The following is a 24,427-nucleotide window of genomic DNA, read 5'->3' as shown; positions in this document are numbered from 1 at the left end:
GATGGTTCAACTGAAGTATTCATAGTTGGGTTTTATTACTGCAGGCCTGCAGGACTGCAAAATACAAGACATACTGGGATGTAATTTTTTTAGCATCTATTTTTAGTGCAATACTTACTATGCTTGTGCTATTTTCCAAGCATTATAATCAGCACGTTAAATGAATGTAGATAAGAAATTAATGTGTTCAAATTAACCATTGCAGTAAAAGCGCTGTATAGAAGAATTAAATCACTTCAGTAATAATCTTCTAACAGTTTACCTTGACACTCACAACTTGCACAATCAAAAATATATTTCAATGTCTGGCAGATTTCTTTCATCAAATGTCCCAGTGGAATTAAAGTCTGATTTTCTTTTGTGTATAATTTTATGTTCAAGTTCTGCTTTTTCACTGGCAAAGCAGTCATGTGACTCCATTTCATGGAATAATACAACACAGAAGAAGACCATTCAGCCCAACAGCCTTCTCACTCCACTGCTGTTCGTGCCCTGGGGGTGCACCAAGATATTTACTCTGGGAGTCAGCTCATTTTGAATACTATCCCTGCAGCTCTTAAATTCCTGTTTGATGGGGCATTGGCTGTCAGCTGCCCAAGGCCTTCGAAGGAAATGAAAGTATTGTTCACCCGCTGTAAGAAATTCCAATGCAAACGAGCTCCTGGAATTACCTTGCATGGGCTCTCACAGGTAACATCTGGACATTCTAAATTATGTTCAACTCTGTGGGGATAACTCTCTTTCGTACATGTCAGGTTGACACTGTTCCCGATAGATCTGCAAAACCCATTCTATATGCTTTTACGGGCTTAAAACTTTGAACATGCTCCAGAAAACTGGAAGGTAAGCTATGTCACCTGACCTTCCTATACTCACAACTCAACCTCCTCCTCAAGCAGCGACATACACTTCAACAGCATGCACTTCAATAAATTTTTTCCTAACATGAACAGCATAAATGTACAGACAGTCACAAACTAATGGTAGATATCTTTCTGGATTGTGTACATTTATTTAGGGTAGAATTCACATTAAAGCTGGGATGGTCATTCAAGAGCTTTGAAAAGGAAGTTTCACTTGTTCGGAGGTAACTTTAATAATGTTAAAAAGCACTGAAAAAAACAAAAATCAGAGATTAAAATCGAAGCAAATTGTGGTGATCTCCTGTGGTGTGATATCTAATCAGAGCACCATAACTGCACACCACAGACAAATGACAGGGATGGTCTATTTCCACTTGTTACTCTTGACTTACTGAAGTTTATTTGAATTCTCACATTTAGCTGTATTTGGGTCAGTTTAGCTTTCAGAAATGAGAGCTAGTTAATGTTTGATGATTTTATCTTTATTATTTATAAGACCCTCAAAGGTAACTGGACTGACTGGTCAGTTCAGGGTAAGTAACAAAAACAATATTTACATCAGTGTCAAGCACAGGCATCCGACTCAGCACTGATCTCTGTTATGTATGTAGTTCGGGGTATGTGCTGTCCCATTAAGACAGCAGGTCAGGTGGCTGAGTGGGGGAGCTTGGGGAGCAGTCTAGGTTGAAACTTCATAGAATCCCTACAGTGCGGAAACTGGCCCTTCGGCCCAACAAGTCCACACCTACCCTCAGAGCATCCCACCCAGACCTATCCCTTATAACTCATCTAATCTTCACAACCCTGAACACAATGGGCAATTTAGTTTGGCCAATACACCTAGCCTGCGCATCTTTGGACTGTGGGAGGAAACCGGAGAATCCGAAGGAAACCCATGCAGACATGAGGAGAATGTGCAAACTCCACACAGTTGCCCAAGGGTGGAATTGAAGGCGCTGTGAGGCAGCAGTGTTTATTTCTGAGCCAAGTGCCGCACTAAAGACAGACAAGAAAATGCTCCTGGTTCAAATTTCTGAGGGGCTATCTTTTGGTCTTTAATAAGTTTCTAATTAGGCCCAAACATAACGTCAATGCTAATAACTTCAAAGTCTTCATAATCAATTTTTTTTAACCTAGAAAGAGATGGGACATTAAAGAATTCTTCTAGTGTGGAACCTGGTACCTTCTTTACATTGAATAAGTAGCAGTGAGACACCAGCATCATAAGCTGACTTTTCAAACATTCAGAGCTGAAGTGCTAGTGTGAACATGACAGTTACACTGCACACCCTTTCACAGTTATACAGTCAGAGAGTTTTAAAGTATGAAAAGAGGCAATATGGCCCATGTGAACGTACCTGTTGTCAAACACCTATTTCAAGGTGAGAGGGAAAGATTTAAAAGGGACCTAAGGGGCAACCTTTTCACACAGAGGGTGGTGTGTGTATGGAATCAACTGCTAGAGAAAATAGTGGAGGCATCTGGATGGGTATATGAATAGGAAGGGTTTAGAGGGGAAATGGGCCAAATGCTGGCAAATGGGACTAGATTTATTTAGGATATCTGGTCAACATGGACGAGTTAGACCGAAGGAACTGTTTCTGTTCTGTACATCTCCATGGCTCTATCTCCTTGATTCCCATTTCCCAGCGCTTTGCCCCTAAGCCTGTATGCTATGGTGCTTCATGTGACCATCTAATTACTTCTTAAATGTTACTATGATTCTTGTCTCTGACAACTTTTCAAGCAACGAACATTAGATACTCACCACCACCTGAACGATAACATTCTTTGTTAAAACCTCCTGCCCTTTATATTTTTGTCCATGAATATAGTCTCCTCCACAAAGGAGTAAAGCTTCTTCCTATCTATGCTCCTCAGACTTTTGTATACTCAGTCAAGTCTCCACTCAGTTTTCTCTGACCTCATGGCAATAACCTCAGCCTATCTAGCCTCTCCTCACAGTTGAATAGCTCTAGCCCAGGCAACATCCTGGTGAATCTCTTCTGCACACTCTCAGATGCACTACATCCCTCCTGTAGCGTGGCAACCAGAAATGCACACAGTACTCCAGCTATGACCTAACTAACATTTTATAAAGCTCCAAAATAACCTCGCTGCACTTGTATTTGATGCCTTGATGAATAAAGGCAAGCGTCCCAATGTGATTCCGTGAGGTTAGCTATTTGTCTGATCATGAACTCGGGAAGAAAATAGCAACCTCACTCAAGCAATTGCATAGGCCACTATTTGCCTTTACTGCTGATGTTGTTTTGCTCTGCAAGCTGCTTTTCCTCAATCATGAAGAAAGACATTCAATTGTACACATTTCCTAAGGCAGTGTTGCTTGGTAAAGCAAGTCTATGCCTTTTTTTTTCTTTTCTTAATTGAACCTATTTTCCTCAAATTAACCTGTTGAGTGATGTTATTACACAGCTCTGGAGCAGGTTAGATCTGGATCCAGGTCTCTCGGTCTAGGAGTAGGGATACTATCACTGTGCCACAAGAGGGCCTAGCACATCTATTAAAAACACAGTAGATACTTGCTCTGTCACAGAGTTAGTCTGGCACACACATGGCGTTGTTAATGAGGTATTAGAGAAAAATGTCTGTTGTTGTGATGGTATTTGAAAGCAAGTAGATTAACAAGTCAACTCGCTTGAACCTCATTAAGCTCTTGGGGTGAATAGCTACCATTAAATAGGCCAAAGATCTTCATTCTTTCTGCATGTTACTAGCTAACAATTTGTCAATTTTAATCTATTAATTAGTGCCTTTGTATTGTGTAAAACCGCATTCTCCATAGTTGCACAATTGAGACTGTAAACACTTGATTTGTTAGTTAGGTACAGTATAATATTAAATTACTTAATGAAAATAGCCTATGTTATTTAGCGATTACTAAATAGACTGAAAGATCATTTCAAGTCTACAGCTTTGATGAAGCAGTCTGTCCATGTAAATTTCACATTGATTTAAAGAAGTGGAAAATGGCTATTTATTCTTTCAATATAGGGTGGAATCTTATAGGAGTTTGAGCAACAATGGCTATCGTGAGATGTGCAATAGAATTGAATGGGACATCCAAGGTTTATTCCAATGTCCAGTGCACTGACTCCATTTTTTATGGTTTTCACAAGTAATGTGGAGGGATTCTCGCTAGGTACTAGCAAGACGTCAATTAAGGGGAATTATAGTCTGTTGCAGGAAAAGTTTTGGAAAGGATTACAAGAGATAGGATTTATAATCATCTAGTAAGCAACAATTTGATTGGAGATAGACAGCATGGATTCATCAAGGGCAGGTTGCGTCTCACAAACCTCCTTGATCTTTTGAGAAGGTGACCAAGCGTGTGGATGAGGTTAGTGTAGTTGACGTGGTGTACATGGACTTCAGTAAATCCTTTGATAAGGTTCCACATGGTAGGCTATTGGAGAAAATGCAGAGGCATGGGATTGAGGGAGATTTAGCAGTTTGGATTAGAAACTGGCTTTCTGTAAGAAGGCAACGAGTGGTGGTTGATGGAAAATATTCAGCCTGGAGTCCGGTTACTAGTGGTGTGCCTCAAGGATCTGTTCTGGGACCACTGCTGTTTGTCATTTGTATAAATGACTTGGATGCAGGCATAGGTGGATGGGTTAGTAAGCTTGCAGATGACACTAAAGTCGGTGGAGTGGTGAACAGTGTGGAAGAATGTTGCAAGTTGCGGGGAGACTTGGATAAACTGCAGAATTGGGCTGAAAGTTAGCAAATGGAGTTCAATGCAGATAAATGTGAGGTGATTCACTTTGGCAAGAATAATAGGAAGGCAGAATACTGGGTTTAATGGAAAGATTCTTGGTAGTGTGGACGTGCGGAGGGATCTTGGTGTCCATGTACATAGATCCCTAAAGGTTGCCACCCAGGTTGATAGTGCTGTTAAAAAGGCTTACGGTGTGTTAGGTTTTATTGCTAGAGGGATTGAGTTCCGGAGCAGTGATGTCATGCTGCAACTGTACAAAGTGCTAGTGCGGCCTCACTTGGAATACTGCGTGCAGTTCTGGTCGCCCCATTACAGGAAGGATGTGGAAGCATTGGAAAAGGTGCAGAGGAGATTCACCAGGATGTTGCTTGGTCTGGAGCGCAGGCCTTATGAAGAAAGGCTGAGGGACTTCGGTCTGTTCTCATTGGAGAGAAGAAGGCTAAGAGGGGATTTAATAGAGACATACAAGATGATCAGAGGATTAGATAGGGTGGACAGTGAGAGTCTTTTTCCTAGGATGACGACGTCGGCTTGTATGAGGGGGGATAACTGCAAATTGAGGGGTGATAGATTTAAGACAGATGTCAGAGGCAGGTTCTTTACTCAGAGAGTGGTAAGGGCGTGGAATGCCCTGCCTGCCAATGTAGCCACATTAGGGGCATTTAAACAGTCCTTGGATAATCATATGGGCAATGATGGGATAGTGTAGGGGTATGGGCTTAGATTAGTTCACAGGTCCGTGCAACATTGAGGGCCGAAGAGCCTGTTCTGTGCTGTATTGTTCTTTGTTCTATGTTTTATAGCTTACCTGAACACCTTGTTGACAGTCACATTAATATGGAGCTTCCCACCTTACCAGGCTCTCCAAACATGCTAGATGTTGAGAAAACTCAAGGAAACCAGAACGGGTACCTGACGGATTCAGCTCGGTGTTTGCTTTGAACAAGCTCCTATGAAACTGAAACCCAGGGCATGATCCACAGGCACCAACTGCATGCATCTCTCACTCACAGATATTGGCATCTGACATCTGTCAATTCCTCACAGCCATCGTGGTATCTTTCTGATACACTGGCAGTACTCTCTGGAAGCAGAGGCTTGCAACTGCAAAGGACACTGGCAACTAGCATTGGAAGTTTGCAGCAGAGATACTTTGCATGTACAGGCAGAAACCCAGCTCACAGATTAGACCAGCTCACTCACTGCCTACTCGGAAGCTCACAACATCACTACCTTAGTTGGTGCTGTCCATTAGCTCAGTCAGAGAGCCAAGCTGCTTGTGGAGTGGGTCATGGGCAGCCATGTGGCATAGCAGCCATTCCTTGTGGGGGTGGGGGGAGGGGTGATAGTGTGATGCTCGTGGGGTTTCAAGGATTGGCTGCTGCAAAAAGATTGTGAAAATTCAGGCTCTTAAGCAGAGAGTGAGTGAGGAGTGCTCCCTGTCACCTTCCATCATGCTGGAATTTGGAAGTGTGCAATGGGAAATAAATGGCTGCGCACACATTTGAAGTGGGCAGGATATGTGACTCAACCTGTTAATCAGGGGGCTGTGGCAACCGATGAGAGGGATTTTAATGGGAAAGAACATTGTACACAGAGCCACGTGCTACATACATGGCCCAGCCATCCTACCGAGTGGCACAGAGGCTGTGACGCGATAAAAACGATGCATAAGGAGGACCAAAGTTGTTTGTATGACACAATACCATATACATGTTCATTTTGGTCCCAGATGATGCAGTCAGCTCTCAGCTCAGACCTCCATCCATGGAACCTTATCTGTGACTATGAAGTGATGCCAAATGTCTTTTGGGCTGATACAGAGAGACTACCAACCAGGTGTATAGTTAAAGCACAAATTTATACAAAATTACTATTACAAGCCATTGTCATCCGTGCCACCAAAATGTCCTCAATAGGTTTGTCTTTCTCTCCTTTCCACTATGTTTCATGGTGGGATAGTAGGAATTTGCTTTCCAATGGAGCCTGTTGGCCCTGGAGGTTTGGTTGGACAACCTCAAGGGTACTTGTGTCTGGATGGGCTTGCCAGAGGCAAGTTGACCCTTGTTGGCTTGAATGTCTCTGTCCTCCTTTCGCCGTGCCTTCTATCCAGAGGACCAGTGGGTTGGGCAATGGAGTGCACCTCTCTAGCAGAGCTTGAGGATGCCGGATCTGGCCCTCCCATACAACTACCAACCTGCTCTTGGAGGCAGCTAGACAATAGCATGACTTGTTTGATTGATGAAGCTTCTGGGCAGTGAGGCTTACTGTGTCTCACATGCCTGTCTGCTGCTCTTGTTCCTTCCCGTACATGTCAATGATGTCCCTAATTGATGACATCACTGGGTACTCTCCTGCCTGGGGTTGAGCAGATGCCTGTCTCCAACAGCATCTGAGTGCCAGCGGACAGCAGCATATCTTCCTCACCAGCAGTGAAGTTGTTAGAGTGATGTGCTCACCAACTTCTGCTCCCATACTTTCCAAGCCTGGCATGCCCACTGAGGTGTCAGTATCAGTGCTGGTGGGAGTGCAGGAGGAAGCCTTGCCAATGCTTCTTCTGAGGCCTTGACACTGTTTCGTTCAGAGGTCAAGAAGGTGGGCTCTGGGGAAGCTGGGCATTTTATCTCAAAAGACATGGAGATGCTAGAGACAGGAGAGAGAAGTCATTGTGGCCAGTGGTTAGAAGTGGTGTGTGATCAATGAGACTGGCAGTGGGGCTAATGTGGAAAGGAGAGTGGTATTTAACTGGGTTGATGTGGCTATGGTACCTTCCAAGTTGTAGGACGATTAAATGCATCTGTAACAAAACTCCTTTACATCACCAGCAAAAATCACCAGCACACCATTTAATCTTGGAAATGCCAAACATTTTTCATTTTGTGGCATGTGTCTCAACAAAACATCGATCAGATCTCAATTTATGGTTTCCAGTGCTTACCTCTGCATTCCTTCGCAAGATCGATTTAAACACAGTAATATTTTGATATTTGACAATCAGACAAATGTTTGCCTAATCAGGGTATTTAAATTGAGAACTAAGTTTCTAATTCTGATTTTGTATGACTTCTCTTATGCTGACTCTGACATATTTAAACTTCAGAATGCCCCTTTGACACTTCACTAAAGTACCTATCTATTTTTAATGTCTGCGTTTGGGAAAATGCAGCGACTATCTGTACGTCAGGGATTCAGCACTAGTTGTGTGTCCATCCCCGCCTACATTGGGAATTTAATTTCCGTTAAATGTGAAGACAAATAGAGATTAATTAATACAAAATAATTGAAAAATTATAAAAATAGGAAATAAATTTTAAGAAAAAGGAAATGAAATAATAATGTGCGGAACAAGGCATTTAAAAAAAATCCACTGATTTATAAATGGTTACAAAATTATACGTTGCAATAATTGAATCACAATAAAAGATTGATTAAAGCTCGCTTACAAATTGAACACCATTTACCTAATTAACACTCATCATGTAAAATTCTAATTCACAGCATTTTCTTGATTTTAAAAGAAATTACAGTGAGGCACTGTTATTGAGCATGATTATCAAAAATATTTTTGCTCAAATCAGTCATTCTTTGAAAAAACTGTGTTAAATCAGAAATCGAATGCTTGCAGTAGAATATCTTTCTAACTTTGAGACTGAAAATTTATGATTGATTTTCACAAGGTGAAGATCACACTTACGTGGAATGTGCTTGCCATATAGTAACAGAGACAAACATAGTCCAATTGATTATGAACCATTTGAATACTGCAGTGGGAGCGGTAAGTTGGAAGAGCTGGGTAGGTGTGGCTGTGGGGTGGAAAAGGATTTGGGATCTTTCTTTCTAAAGTAATTAAGCTGGAGAGTCTAGTTAGGCAGGTGTATCAATGGCACAAAATTGTTCAAAAGTGCACCAAATTGACACATTTTTCACTGAGATATGGCAAAGATAGTTAATGTGCAGCGTTAAAAAAATTAGCACTGATTTGCTGTGGACAGTTCTGAAATTCCCTCTTCAATCCTCTTCTCCTCACATACTCATCATTAGAGAATGACATACACAGAAATGTACAGCACGGAAAAAGACTCTTCGGTCCGACTCGTCCATGCCAATCAGATATCCTAAATAAATCGAGTCCCATTTGTCAGCATTTGGCGCATATCCTTCCAAAACCTTCCTATTCATAAACCCATCCAGATGCCTTTTAAATGATGTAACTGTACCAGCCTCCACCACTTCCTCTGGCAGCCCATTCCACACATGCACCACTCTCCGCACAAAAAAGTTGCCCCTTAGGTTTCTTTTAAATCTTTCCCCTCTCACATTAAACTCATGTCCTCTAGTTTTGGATTCCCCCACACCAGGGAAAAAAAAACCTTGTCTATTTACTCTATCCATGCCCCTCATGGTTTTATAAGCCTCTTAAAGATCATCCCTCTGCCTCCGACACTCCAGAGAAAATGGCCCCAGTCTAGTCAGTCTCTCCCTATCGCTCAAAACCTCCAACCCTGGCAATATCCTTGTAAATCTTTTCTGAACCCTTTCAAGTTTCAAAACATCCTTCCTACAGCTGGGAGACCAGAACTGCATGCAGTATTCCAATAGTGGCCTAACCATGTCCTGTATAGCTGCAACATGACCTCCCGATGCCAAGACTCAATGCACTGGCTTGAAGATGATCTTCAGAACTTCTTAGACCAAGATGTCGGTCACTTATCCTAATATTTCCAGCCTTAGTGTGGTGCCTGAATGAACTCCTGTGATGTGCTTTGACACAGTTTTATATTAAAGGTATTATAGGAATGCAAATTGTTAATAAATTGCAAGCCTTCAAAAACTGAGGCAACTGAGTGGCATGGAAAGGCACAACACCCAGGTAGAAGGAAAAAGTCTAGCAACAATGAAATGCTTGAAGGAAAATCAAAATAGCAGTTGCACTTTGTGTCAGAGGTCCCCAAATTTATAAAATAAAACAATGAATTTTACATTGTCACTGAACCAGCTTGGTTTCCTAGAATGCGGGTGTAATAAGCAGTTTCAGGAAAGTTACATCTAAAACATTATTAGTACAATCCAGTTTACTAACAGGGTCTATCACAAATTGGCTCTGGAACCAGCATTTAATTAGTGTTTTTGCAATGGCTAATTATATACACAGTTATTCATATAGCCAGAAATTTCTAACATAGGAAGTCAAGTACAATAACTCTATTCTTGACATACTTGAAATGATCATGCAGACTGCAGTCAGGTTTTAACCTGCTGTACTTACCGATGACAGTCAGATGTGTGCTGGCAGTGATGCTTGTGACAACATTAGTAGCGACACATTCCCATTGTCCATGGTCTTCTTTGCTGAGAGCTCTGAATTGCAAGCTGCCGCTTGGAAGGATGTTGTGCTTGCTTTTACTGGGCTTCCCTACCTTTAAAGGATCAACAAACCAAAAAACAGGCATCAGCTCAGGATGATAAATTCATACTTTCTCAGAACCAAATGTAGGCTAAAAAAGATTTTCCCCTTGGTTTATGTTTTGTAACTGCGCACACATATTAGAAAAAAAAGAAATCCAGAAGTGCTCTCCTTGCAATTAAATATTGAGGAGCACACGAGAACAGCAGCCAATTTATGCATGGTGAGATTCCACAAACAGTAATGAAACAATTAACCAGATAATCTATTTTTTAGTATAGATGGAGGGATAAATGTTCGTCATGAAACTAGGTGAAATCCTGACTCTTCTTCAAAGACTGTCACAACATTTCTGTCCGCCTGAGGGGAGAGAAAGGAAAACTGGCCTTAAGTAAAGAACAGAAGGTGCTTGAAATACTGAGTGTCTCTGATAGCATCTGAGGAGACAAAAACAAAGTTAATATTTTAGGTTAGTAACATTTCTTTGTCATAGGGAAATTAGAGCTCTTAGACAGTGTGTAAGGCAGGAGAAATAAGTTTCAAAATTGGTGAGGTACAAGACACACAGGGATGGTGGCAGGAGAAGAATAGATTTCAAGTAACAATGACAGAACCATTGTGAGCAGCTGGTGCCCAAAAATGCAAGAAGTGAAGGAAAGGACCTGAATGTAATAAAGAATGTCCCATGTAGCTGGTAACCTTAGTTGGAGTGAGGAAGTGGAATAGAAAAAAGTGGACATCAATGGCAGTTCCCAATGGCGCGATCTAGAAAAGGTAAGATATCAGGGGAGCCATCCAGGTTTATCAAAACGCTCGAAAATAGGATGAAAGGTCTGCTTTGTGAGCAAAAGATTACTTTCAGAAAAGTAGGCACACAGGTGAAGGCAACAGAAGAAGAGCTCAGCGTTGCACCACACTCACAACTCGTCAAAGTAGGAGCGCAAGGGGATTAAACCAAGGCTTTTTCTCATCATCTGTCATTTGGGTTACAGAGATGAAGTCAAAAACGTTGCAATTGATAAGAGGTGGGTAAGAGGAGAAAATTAAGTGGAAGGGATTTCTTGACCACTGGAAGAAAGAAGAAAGTATTTTACTTAAAGTGCTATCCAGTCCAATTGACCAAATGGATCGGTGGACCAGGACAGCTTTGAGATTGGATGAAGAAGTGCCGGAGAAAAGAGAGGTTGTGAGGTTGCTGGCTTGCTCGCCAAGCTGGCTGCTTATCATACAGACAATTTGTCACCATGCTAGGTAACATCATCAGTACGGTGTCCGATGAAGCAATGTTGTTCTACTCCACTGCAATTGATATGATCTGGTCTGTTAAGTTGGGTTGTGCCATTTCCCAGTTCTTTTTTGCATGGGTTGGTATATGGGGTCCAATTCCACGTGATTGTTGATTGCACTATGCGTTGAAAACCAGGCCTCTAGGAATTCCCGTGCATGTCAGGTTGGCTTGAGCTAGGATGATCTTGTTGTCCAAATTAAATGGATGGTCTTCATTGTCCAAGTGCATTGAAATGTGGGAAAGTGTGTTGTGTCATTTTGCTGTTAGCTGGTGCGCATGTATCCTGATGGCTAGTTTCCTTCCAGTCTGGCTGATGTAATGTTTGCTGCAGTCATTGCAAGATATTTTATAAACTATGCTGGTCCTGCATGTCATGGGTATGGGATCTATGGTCCTTGTGAGTGTTTGTCATAGTGTGGCTATGAATTTGTGTGTTACCATGATTCCTAGTGGTTGTAGGAGACTCATTGTCAGTTCTGATATGTATTTGATATGGGGTAGTGTGGCCTTGGAGCATACTATGTCCACTTGGTATTGCCCATCCAGTAAGCACCGCTGGATGAAGTTGTTGGGATATCTGTTGTTCGCAAATACCTTGTATAAGTGCTCTTTCTCCTTCTTGCGTAGTTCTGGCATGTTGCATTGTGTTGTGGCTCATTTGAATAGTGTCCTAACACAGCTTTGTTTGTGGATGTTGAGGTGATTGCTGTAGAAATTGAGGATTTGATCAGTGTGGGCTACCTTCCTATACACTGTGGTTTGGAACTACCCGTTAGTCATTTGTTCTACTCTAACAGCTAGGAATGGAAATTGATTGGTGTCTTCCCCTTCTCTCATAAATTTGATCCTGGTGAAAGCCTTGTTGATGTGATGGAGTGTTTCTTCCAACTTGGTGTGTTTAATGAGGGCAAATGTGTTGTCCATGTATTGGATCCACAGTTGTGGCTATATGAGGGGGAGGGTAGTGGGTTCCAGTCTTTGCATGATAGCCTCTGCAATAAGTCCTGAGTGGTGACCCCATAGGTGTGCCATTGATTTGTTTGTATATTTGGCCATTAAAGATGAAGTGTGTGGTGAGGCATAGGTGCAGTAGCCCGAGTATGTTGTCCTTGCTGATGGAGCTATTTAGAGTTGGCATTCTTGCTATATCCACTAATGTGGCAAATGTTTCTTTAGTATGTTAATGGACGTGAATACTGCTGTGACGTCAAAGGATACAATAATCTTGTCGTCTTTGAGCTTGTTAAGGAATTCCTGGGTTGAGCGGATGGAGTGCAGTGATCCGTGGGCCAGATATTTCAGTCTCTGTTGTAGGTCCCTGGCCAATTTGTGTGAAGGTGTGCCTAGTAGGGAGACTATACATCTGAGGGGAACGTCTGATTTGCGCACTTTGGGTAGTTCATAGAAGTAGGGAGCGTTTGAGCCTTCTGGTTTCATTTTCATGTGATAGGTCTTGATTATTTTTCCTTCATTTTTCAGTCTCTTCAGCACTTGGGTGATTCTGTTTGCTAGCCACGATGTTGGCTCTATCTAGAATTGTTGGTAGGTGTTTTCGTCGGTGAGTAGTGTCTGTTCTTTCTCAATGTAGTCCGGTTAGTTCACAATGACAGTCTTGCGCCCTTTGTCTGCTGGTAGGTTTATGATGTCCTGGTCTTTCTTGAGTCCTCTGAATGCTTTTCTCTCTGATGTGTTGAAGGTGTCCCATTCAGTCCTCTGATTCAGTATAGGGATTATAGTTTGTCAGATGGCTTGTTGTGTTTTGCCTGTGAGTTCATTACTTCTTAGTGTAGCTTCCAGAGTGGCCATGAATTCTGTTCTGTTCATGTTCCTGTGGTTGTAGTTAGCCCATACATTAGGATAGCTTGCTCGGTTTCTGTGATTTGCTCGATAGGTTTCTTAACCATGATTCTGCTTTGTTGTTGTGGTGAATCACTTTGGTCAGTTTCTCCTGTGGAGTGTGGTTATTTTTTGTTTTGGTCCTCTGTCATGAGATGGTGATGGCCTGTCCCCAGGGTTGTAGCCCTTTGCTGGTCAGTAGTGTTTTGGTGTAACTATTTTTGGCACAAAATTTCTCACTTGTACTTGCAGGAATTCCTAGAGGCCTGGTTTTCAACCTGAAATGCAATCAATAAATACATGGAATTAGACCCCATATACAAACTCAAGCAGAAAAGAACCAACAATGACACAACCCCACTTAACTGACTGGCTCATATAAATTCCAAATGGACTAGAACAACATTGCTTCATCAGAGGCCGCACTGATGATGATGCCTAGCACGGTGATGAAACATCTGTGCAGTAGCCAGGAAGCTTGGCAAGCAAGTCAACAATCTCATCCACAACCTGAGCTACAAATCTTCACAAGAGTTTGTGAAGATACATGTGACAGCGCATGAGACTTTGGTTAGATCTCATAATATAGTAAGAGCTATAACCATGATTGGGTCCAAAACATGAAGAGTGAGGGGAAAAGTTCTGGGTAGGTTTGAAAGAGCTGACTGCCCCATACAACAGATTGCTGAAAATCAGCTAGTATAAAGTGGGTGCAGAACAAGTAATAGATAGCTGTGATAACATCCTAGTTGCTTGCACTGAGAGCTCAGTTGAAAGAGTAGAAACTGCGAAAAGAGATCTGAACCCACTAACACCAGTAAGAATCAAATCTGCAACTCAAACAGAACTGGTAACCATCTTGGCTTTCACAAACATCAAATCTTGAATGTCTTCTTGTTCCCTGAGGCAGATGGGCTCAGGCAGATATGTGGATGATGCTTTCAAAATGTTACACCTGATTACGAAGCAGTTTCTGTTTCAGAATGCAGCACTCTGCACCTTTGTTACTCCTTCATAAAACAGCCATTCAGGTAGTTTTATTTTCCTTAAATAGACAGCGATTTGCAGCTACTTTGAGCTCACTTGGAATCCAAAGCTAGATTGGGAAATCACCCAAGGGAAGAAGGAAAAATCAGAACATAAAAATAAACTACCATGTGGCGTGTAATTATGTTCTGTCCTGCTGGGAATGTAGAAAACAATATCACACATCTTTTTAGGTAATTTACAGTCAAGAAGCATTCATGTAATGGTATAAACAGCCAGGGCACATTTCAATTCTTAGAATGAGAAATTTCAATCTGCCCATATTCCCCGAAGCCCTTTTTATTTGATTGAGAAGTGGTTTTAATGAAATAGAAAAAAGATTCCTCCCCTAGGTGAACATTCATACTTTCTCTCTCTCATGGTATTGAGTGTACAATTTTCCTGTTTATTAAGCTAAATTTTCACAAATGTTTGTCAGAAATATTAGGAATCATTGCATGCAACAGTTAACATCTTATCTATCAATGTAATGAATTACTGGAAAATTTCCATCATGCAAAAATGAAAATCTGCACGCCCCCCCCCCCCACGCCAAACCTAATTTGTGAAATATGCTTCATTTCTTTTGTGACATTCACGTGATCTGTAAGGATAGTTTCAAGGTAAACATAGGAAAATAAGAAATATGAAGTGGACTGATTCATACAGATCTCTCGTTTAAATATATCATGACTGATTTACCTCAACTCCACTTTCCCTGCACTATCTGCAGATCTCTTAAATCACATACTAGCCAAACATCTATCAGTCTATGTCACGAATATAGTCAATGGCTAGGCATCCATAACTCTCTACAGCACTGAATTCAATAACTCACAAACCTTTCAGGGAAGAAATCTGTTCTGAGCTCAAAGCGGTCAAGCCATTTTCTGAGGCTGCGACTTCCAGGTTCTAGACTCCGCAGCTAGTCAGAACATTCTCACAACCTCTAATAAATATTTAAATGCTTCACGGAGACAATCTAGTATTCTTCTAAAAGCGAGAACATTGACCTTGTCTATTCAATCTCTACTCATGTGACAATCCCCTTCTCAGTGGAAGTTAGAAAAGCATGAGGTTCAAAGGAATCAAAAGGTGTTGATGTTAGAAGAAGAGGGGTTGGAGGAAGCTCATATTGAGCATAAACTTGGGCTGGTATGGTCAAATGGTCTTTTTTTTTGTGATAAGTACATTACTTTGTAATTTTTTTCACTTCTTTGCTGAAAGTGCTGCCCTGTGGTGTTGTGTGGTTCCAGAATTGTTATCTATTTTCATCTGCCTCTTGGAAATGGTGAGCTTTCATGGGTAATCTAGGACTCCACTTCAATGCAGTAATGAGATTGCTGAACTATCAGAGATGCTGTCACTTGGATGAAACATTAAATGTTCCTTGCTAATGGACTTAATAGATCCCATGATACCATTTGATGAAGAGTAGGGTGGGTACCTTCCAGTGTACTGGCCGATAGGTGTCCCCCAAGTAACATCTAAAACAGATGATCTCGTCACTTATTTTATCACTATTTGAAGGACACTGCAAAGTTCAAATTGATGTTGCATTTCCTTCATTACAATATTAACTATGCTCCAAGACAATAAAAACACTCCTTTGCTTGTGAAATACTTTAGGATATCTAACTGACTTGAAAAGTGCTACGTAAATGCAAGTCTTTCTTTTACTTCCTGGGATTTTCAACTATGGCAGGCCACAAATTCCAACAGTTCTAGCCCTTATTTGACGTGTATATACCCTTATTGTTTGTAATGATATTCACAGGACAGTCAACAGGGATGTGGACACTGCATTAACTTTCTGATTCTACCCAGGGGCTTTTCAACTAATTGTAACAGTCCAATTATGATAGATCTTTTTAAAATCAGAATCACATACATTCAATTATCTAATAAAATCACGTAATTGATTAAATTACTTTTAAGAGATATGTATTTTCCAAATGAAAACCAAAAGAACTGCTGATGCTGTAAATCAGGAACAGAAACAGAAGTTGCTGGAAAAGCTCAGCAGGTCTGGCAGCGTCTGTGAAGGAAAAGAAACAGAATAACGTTTTGGGACTGGTGACCCTTCCTCAGAACTGGGTTAAGGTTAGGGTGAGGGTTAGTGTTAGTTCTGAGCAGGTTCTGCTAGTTCTGAGGAAGGGTCACCTGACCCAAAACATTAACTCTGATTTTTTCTTCACAGATGCTGTCAGACTTGCTGAGCTTTTCCAGCAACTTCTGTTTTTTCCAAATATCACTTGTATTCTAAATTTGACCATCATCATTGAAGGTTTTTGCAGCTAGTGAGCTCCACAATGGTTGCAGACTGATTTCCCCAATGCAGAGAGGAAGGATTTAAATTTGGAGAGATGTTGACTGGTCTTGCTCTCTCTGTCATCTCATGTAAAATAGCTGTTTTCAGTGGGTTTTGAACTGCATACTCGGCCTCAGAACCGTCACAGATCTAGCATTGCAAATAGAGACCCACTTTTGAGATTCACAAATACAAGAAACCGACTGCGGCTATAAAATATTCTCTGAACAGATGATACTTGGAAGAACTTCTTCAACAGGTCAGGCTACTTTGGAGCAAGTGGTTTAAAAGCCCAAAAATCTGGGTGGATTTATATTTAAAAGCAATAACAAAAGAAGAGTTCAATATGTTTTGTGTAAAATACCAGAAGAAATGTCCTGTGTAATGTTTATACATTACCAAAGAGATTTTGCCAGTAAACACATCTTGCTTGCATTCTTCTTCCTTCCCTGAATTCTCTTCACCTTTCCTCTGCAAATAAAGTCCATGTTTTCGCAAACACTTTCATGAAATACATCTTTCTCTGTAATTCCTGCACTAAATTTATAAGCGGTTGAGGCATATATTTTAAATTCCTGAAGAGGATATGCATTCACGAGATCGAAGTTTCAATGCCACCTTTAAAATAATGAGTCTTTTATCAAGTTATGAGCAATTAAATGCAATATTTTCCATTCCTTTATTTAAAACAGCTCAATGAATTGATACTTTTTCTTTTAGTTAGATATTGATGACTTGGACAGCATTTACTGCCTTTCCCTAATTGTTCTTGAGAAGGTGGTGGTGAGATATGAGCCTGTAAACAATGTTAAACAATTCAGAATCTGATGCAATTAAAACAAAATTTGCTGACTCAGTTACATGACCTATAGCCTTGTTCATCTCTTCAGGAACTATGATAGAGTGAAAGAATCGCAAACATAGAACAACAGGAAATAGTAGCTAGTGTGGGCCATTTGGCCCTTCAAGCTCCATTATTCAATATGATCATTGCTGATTCCAACTTAGCACTGCTCCCATTTTGTCCCAGTCCCTGGTGATGCGGTGGATGCAGGATCTCTTGTTATTTTTAAACCCGACGCATATAGATTTTTGTCGAGCAAACATATTCAGGGATTTGGTCCACCGTCAGGTAGATGAAGTTTGGCCACAAATGAGCTGTGAATTTCATTGAATGGTGAAACAGGCTCGAGTGACTGAACATCCTACTTCCACACATATCTCTTTTACAGGGTCGCTAACCCAGTACAAGTTCTGTATCTCCCTGGCCGCTTCAATGTTAGACAGCATAAGCTAAAAAAGATTCAGATACCTTCCTCCAGGAGATTACTGGGAATGGATCACCTGCAGCAGCACATGGAATGACCAGTTCTCGGCCTACTTCCTGCCGATACTCCCAGCCTGGTAGCACCGTAAAGTAAGGAGGATCCTGAGGAACAGAAATGATATGTTTCCAAGTTCATTTAAATTACTATTATAAAAGCTATTTTCCAAGGGTGTTGTTCTATGTTTCATAACTGACTGTAGCAACTGCAAAAGAATATACAAATTGGTGCCCATAATATTGTAAAATCTTTTCATTATCCAATATAACAATTCTCAGCCCAGACGTTTCTTAAACCATTTCTGATGAATTCTGCCTCTGTCCCGACCGTCAATTATACAGGCATTTTATATTACATTTATTGACATGAAAATTTATAATGAAAATATAGATACGAGATGGACAACCTTAAAATTGGGAATGATTGGATATTCATTCACCATTCCAAATACCTCAACTGTCAAATCTCACCAAAATGCTAGATTTTGACATTCATGTAGAACAGAATGGGAAATTATTTGAAGTAAAGCACAGTATTTGTTTCTTCAACATGCCGTGGTCAAATAGCCTTGCAAATGATTGGTCTCCAGATTCAAATAAGAACCATAATGGATTCGATAAACCATTTCCTATCACATCACCAGCTTTATTAATGACCTTGTCAATCATGAGCTTTCCCTCCAGCTCCATTTATCGTGATATTGTTAAATATCATCTATCCACCTGAGAATTACAACAAAGTTACATTTATGTTATTCCTTCAAACCCAAACAATTCCCAAACAACTTCACAATTTGAGCTTGAACATAAATGCAAGTCAAGGAATCATGAAGGGTGACCAATGGTGAAACTGATGAGGTAGCTTTTAAGGATATTTGAATCTGGGAACGAATGTAGCAAGGAGGTTTAATTAAAACTGTGTTAGCAGCAGACTGTAATGTGGTCTAAGGTCATATCATTCCCTTTCTGTAAATAGCTTTCACACCAACCTTGCATTTTGTGTTTATCTTCAAGGTACAGCCTTACAATGGGAATCTCGTGAGCAAAGGAACAATAACTTGCACTGCAAATTGATAATATTAGAACTACAGGTCTCAGCAACAGATCAGGTGACACCGGAAAATAGAATGTGACAGTAGGAAGTTAGTGCTTTATAAAGATTAATTATTGATAGTCTTTGATTTGAACCAAGCAGAAAGATATTTATAATTCGAGAAAACGTCAATCATTTTATAAAAATCAGCATGTGATTCTGTTATTTTCCAGAAAAATACCTTATAAAATCACAATGCACCTCAGTCTATTCAGTCTGTTCACTCATCCCTCTGGTGACCTATGATACATATAGTGCTCTAATAGGTCTTGTTAAATTATGGTGATTAGTTGAGGTGTTTTCAAACTCATTATCAAACACAAGGTAACATTTTTCATGAATGGTTCCAGCCACTGCTGAATGAAAGGCTGCAAGCAAGCTTTGGAGGAAAATGCCTGATTGAACTTGTGACACTGATTGATTCTAACTGCTTGGTGGTTACAATCCAGCATTCTGTTATATTGGACCATTCCCCACCCACTCTATCTTCTACAGGCAAACATCAAAGCTGAGTGCCACATCACATAAGCTGTTCCACATCAAATGTAGTATTCATTTGCTTTGAAACAGTATTAAACCTTTAAAAGCCTACATTTTCTGGTGGCATTCTTCTGATTTTTTTTGAGTACACATGTAGGAATATGATAAATGTCAGTACAAGTACATGGAAATTACAACAAATCTCACTCAACCTCATCCTTTGTCCTGTGTTTTACGTACACAACACAGCTGTGTGTTCAATGTGAAGTCTTTACTGAAGTAAGCTTTAGTCTACCTGCATTGTGCATGTGAAAATCTCTTGGCAGAGGTCAGACAGCAGAATAGGATAGAAATTTGTACATTTCAATCCAACCAATCCACTTTTTAATCATGAAGCAAATATTCATGCACTATTGTGCATATTTTCAGTTATCAAAGTTACCAAACATACAGACAACTGTTCTCTTTCATTAACATCCCATCTTTCCGTGCATATAAATTGAAGACTCAGTCCTTAAATTCTGTTGATCTTTTAATGGTATGTGTGTGTTGTCATTGGTTGTACATTTGGATCAAGTTGTTTCACCAGGGAATGTCATTCTTACATCATTTGTTGTTGCTTTGGTACATTTAGTTCCATTTCTGTTATTGAGTTAATGTGGATCTCTGGACAAGATGAGTGCTCTGTGTGGGTGGTGCATTCATCTTTTCTTGTTCAGCTGCCTGCTGTTGAGGAATAGCTTCCCCAAATGAGCGAATGGACCTGTGGCTGTAACAGTATATGTGATTGTTCAGTTACAATACAAATAATTCATGCAACAACTGCTCCATGCAGGGAGCTGAGATGCTACTTGTTCTGGCTTTATCAAGGGCATTGAAGGTTTGTATTTTGAGTACCTTTTACTCCAATGCTCAAATTTAGCAATGGTCTTGCTGAAATGAATCTGGCTTTCTGTTGTTGCACCATGATTTTTTTTCACGACACCTGCTACTAGTTCTGGCTTTATTAGATGTTGGCAGAGTGTTTTGGGTGCATTGCGATATTAGTCTTTGTAGTGAATTACATTCAACGCCATCAACAGATGTGTTTGCCCAATCAGGAATGACCTTATGTTCATCTGTGTGGAGTTTGTTTGATTTTTTTGAGACTCCTTTGGTGATTTTCACTGCCACCTCAGTCTTTTGACTGCGGATCGAGTGGAAATGACTTGCTGTGTTGCATATCCCAATGATTTCTGAGAGAACTAAATTCTTTGTTCAAGAACAGGAGGTCATTGTCGCTCATGGCCATGTCAAGAATGGAAGCAGTTAAAGCGTGCATTTAGACATTTGATAATCTCAGTGTTAGCTACTGAAATTAACTGATCCACCTCCCAGTAGTCAGAGTAGCCATCGACAGTGACAAGATGGTCATTTCCTGTTGATTATCACATTGGTAATCCATTCTGTAGACATTGTCACTGTCTTGACATCCTCTTCTTCAACAGCTCTACCATCTTGTCTTTCAGATTGGCCTTGAGAGCAGATGGAACTTTCCTTGGCGGATGCTGAATTGGTTTTGCATTCTTATCTAATTTGCAATTATATTCTCCTGCAAGGCATCCTAACCCTTTAAACACATCATTGTACTCCTCTAGGATATGTTCCAGACATATCTGCTCACCACCTATGATCTAGAAACATGTTTTGGAACTGCACTTCTTGAAAAGTTGATTGGTACAAAATGTGCTATATAAATGCATTTTTTCTATCTTGCTGTCTTTCAACATTAAAATAAATTCTGTTCACTTTAAGCTACTTGTTTATTTATAGCAAACTAGTTCAAGAGTGCGATACAAAGGATTCAATTGGTATATTTTGACTGCCTTTGGGTTGTAATGAGAAAAACAAGGAGTTGTATCCTTCAATCTTTCAGCATTACCAGTGGTAATGTTTAGTTAAATACCTCTGATACATACTATATTGGAACTGCGTTCAATTTCAAAGCTTAGCTGAGAACAATAAACAAATTCATACCAATGTCAGCAGGATCTAGTAGCAGTTTTCACTGTCTTTGCTGTCTTTGCATTACTATGACTGTTGCACAAAATGACGGTGTTCACTTGATTGAGGCTGTCCTGCTCACATGTTTTGAGGCATACAATATAATACAGCTTGTTGTATATGTATAGAAATGGCAGCAGAGACATACTGAGCCAAACAGCACCAGAAAGGAACAAATGGATACCATAACGCTGTTTGCAGGAGTTCGTGCTGAGCTAAACTTGAAGAAGAAATACCAACTGTGGCGAGTTTCCAATGTGGAACTTTTCATTTAGATCTTTCTGTTTTGCAAACGGACCATTGGGAACTAGGAAGGGAAACGAAGTATTTCAACCAATGAGCGTTAAGATGTTGATACAGAGTCCTTTAAACTGTAACAAATGCAGCTGGTAACTGATTTCAACAGCCTGGCTTCTGAATAATATACATTTTTTAAAAAAAACTGAATTGAACTCATGGACGCTGGTTGACAGAACACCCCTTATTTCATGAAGCTACACACAAGAATGGATTAATCATTTTCAGCGTACCTTAAGCACCAGTCGAGCAGGGGTAGACTGTCCCATAGTACCTAAAGTATTGTAAGGCACACAGGTGTAAGTGCCAAGAGCTTCTTCTGTAGCTTCTTCCAGTGTAATGGTCCCATCACTTAGCAAACTCCAACCTTGAAACTGCCAGAAAAAGTTACTGTCAATGATCAGAACATCCTTGTAAAGCAGTGTTTTAGTAAGAGTCTTAGTAATGTACCAGATAACCATCATAATGTGGCAACAACACAGTTCTTTTAGTTCAAAGATATGATTTCCAAATTAGGCTCTACTCATCCTAGGTGTCAATCCTAACAAGTGTCGGTTTGGTCAGCAAACACCTATACTTTTGGATCAGAAGCTAATGGGTCAAACCCCAATACAGCACCTGAGCACATAATTTAGGCTGACACATTAAATTAAAGCTGCTCCTCTCTGATCAGGCAGGCAAGAAAGATCCTGTGACACCGTTTTGAAGAGCAGGGAGTTCTTGTGATCTCCTGGTCAAGATTTATCCATTGTTCGATATGAGATAAGCAGATGGAGTGGTCATTCATCTCAATGTAGTTTGATGGGCCTTGCTGTGGACAACGGGTTGCACACTCACTTACAAAACACTAGTAACGATACCATAAACATAATTAATTTGCCATGGAGCATTCGGAGACAGTCTTAAGTACTATACAAAGACAATTTCTTACTTTCACTGTACATCAACACTCGCGCAATTCAAGGTCAGCTTGAATGAGTAAAGATTTAGGGCTTGAGTAAGCCTGCTGATTATCTGGTGGGTTGAGTGTATCAAAAAATACTCAAAATTGAATGTGGAGATAGTAGGAACTGCCAATGCTGGAGAATCTGAGCCATCAATGGTGTAGAGCTGGATGAACATAGCTGACCAAGCAGCATCAGAGGAGCAGGAAAGTTGACGTTTCGGTTTCTGAAGGGTCCAGACCTGAAACGTCAGCTTTCCTGCTCCTCTGATGCTGCTTGGCCTGCTGAGTTTATCTAGCTCTACACCTTGTTATCTCAAACTTGAATGCACTTCTTTGATCCCGCCACAGGGGACCAAAAAAGCAAGGATGGAGCTGCACCCAACTTTATAGTGAACCATTGTAAAGGCGAAACATACTCCAGTGAGCACTGAAAACCAGCAATGTTTGCTGCAAGGTTAGAAAAATAAAATTTAGAATGATATTCCATCCTCGAGATCTAGCCTAGAGTGATAGAAAGTAAAACTTTTCTCATTTTACCACAAATATGGGCATGGGCTTTAATCATAGAATGCCTACACTGTGGAAGCAGGCCATTTGATCTATCAAGCCCACACCAACCCTCTGAAGAGCATCCTATCCAGATCCGACCGCGTACCTGTTACCCTGCATTTCCCATTGCTAATCCAGCTCGCCTGCACATCCCTGGACACTATGGGACAATTTAACATGGTCAATCCACCCAGCCTGCACATCTTTGGACTGTGGGAGGAAACTGGAGCATTTAGAGAAAACCCACACAGACAACCATTTTTTCCAGTCAATGCACTTTGCAACATAACCACTGATGCAGTATGACTGCCTGAAACAGACTGGACCATTGCCAAGGCACTAATCACATATGCACTCGAATGGAAAAGTCTCCTTACACACAACTCTAAGCCTTAATTTCTGCTGACTACTTTACTTAGTTTCAGTGCAATAATAAAAATTAAAATAAGGCCTTCGATAGCTTTAATTGTTGGCCACGGGCCAATTCTGATTTCCTTTCACAACCATCTAGAACAAATATAATGTACATGATATGGAGATAGACTGTTAGAGCATTCTACTGGTGTTCATATGTACTCCAATAAAGTAAGACTCATGAAATGAACTGATTAGTTGAATTCTGAGTAGATTATAAATGCACTGAAAAGTTAATGAATATTTGATGGTTTATAAATTATACATGACCGAATTGGGTAAGTAAACATTAAGGAACACAGCTGACCTGAATACAGCAAATAACCATCAATACCACCTGATACATTTGCTCTTCATTTGCTTCGTACTGTTGTAATAAATTTAACTATTTACAATATGTTTTTTTCAATAGTTTTGAACAATCCTGTTAGGTTGCACTTTTTAGTTACACATCAAATTTAAATCTTCAGGAGAGAGCTGAGAATCTGCCAGCATAAAAGCTAAGCTGTTCACTTGCATTCATGAACTAGAGTATCTGGCACCAGTACCTGCCAGTAATACTTGGCACAAGTGCTGTCACTTTTTTAGTTGGACAGGGCATATCAGATGCCTTATGGTAGAAAGTCATTTAATTTTGAATGGGAAGCTTTATTGTGTAGAAGTAAAAAGCTTAAATGTGCTAAACATGAATAAATTCTTCATGATAAAATAAATTATAAGGGTGGCTTACATTTCTAAGCTGTAATTCTGACTTCCTGCTTGCAGTTTTCACTTGTTGCTTGTTCTGTTCACTACAGACTGATTCCCAACC

General features: G+C 40.4%; 1 protein-coding gene across 6 annotated transcripts in view; it reads right to left on the bottom strand.

Annotated features, from left to right (window-relative positions):
- The window catches only part of igsf9bb (immunoglobulin superfamily, member 9Bb), a 635,068-nt gene that overhangs the window by 89,129 nt on the left and 521,512 nt on the right, over positions 1–24,427 (bottom strand). For all 6 annotated transcript variants that reach the window (XR_007250530.2, XR_007250531.2, XM_048562092.2 and 3 more), the window contains exons 9-11: positions 21,941–22,081; positions 17,783–17,899; positions 9,872–10,022 (exon numbers count right to left, since the gene is read on the bottom strand). Coding sequence is in view for 4 of the 6 variants with exons in the window: in XM_048562092.2 (XP_048418049.1) it covers positions 9,872–10,022; positions 17,783–17,899; positions 21,941–22,081 (409 nt within the window). In the remaining 2 variants the exon portion in view is untranslated. The remainder of the gene's footprint in view (positions 1–9,871; positions 10,023–17,782; positions 17,900–21,940; positions 22,082–24,427) is intronic.

The sequence above is a fragment of the Stegostoma tigrinum genome, chromosome 32 (genome assembly GCF_030684315.1).
Source record: "Stegostoma tigrinum isolate sSteTig4 chromosome 32, sSteTig4.hap1, whole genome shotgun sequence".
NCBI lineage: Eukaryota > Metazoa > Chordata > Chondrichthyes > Orectolobiformes > Stegostomatidae > Stegostoma > Stegostoma tigrinum.
This window is presented reverse-complemented; position numbering and strand designations above follow the sequence as displayed.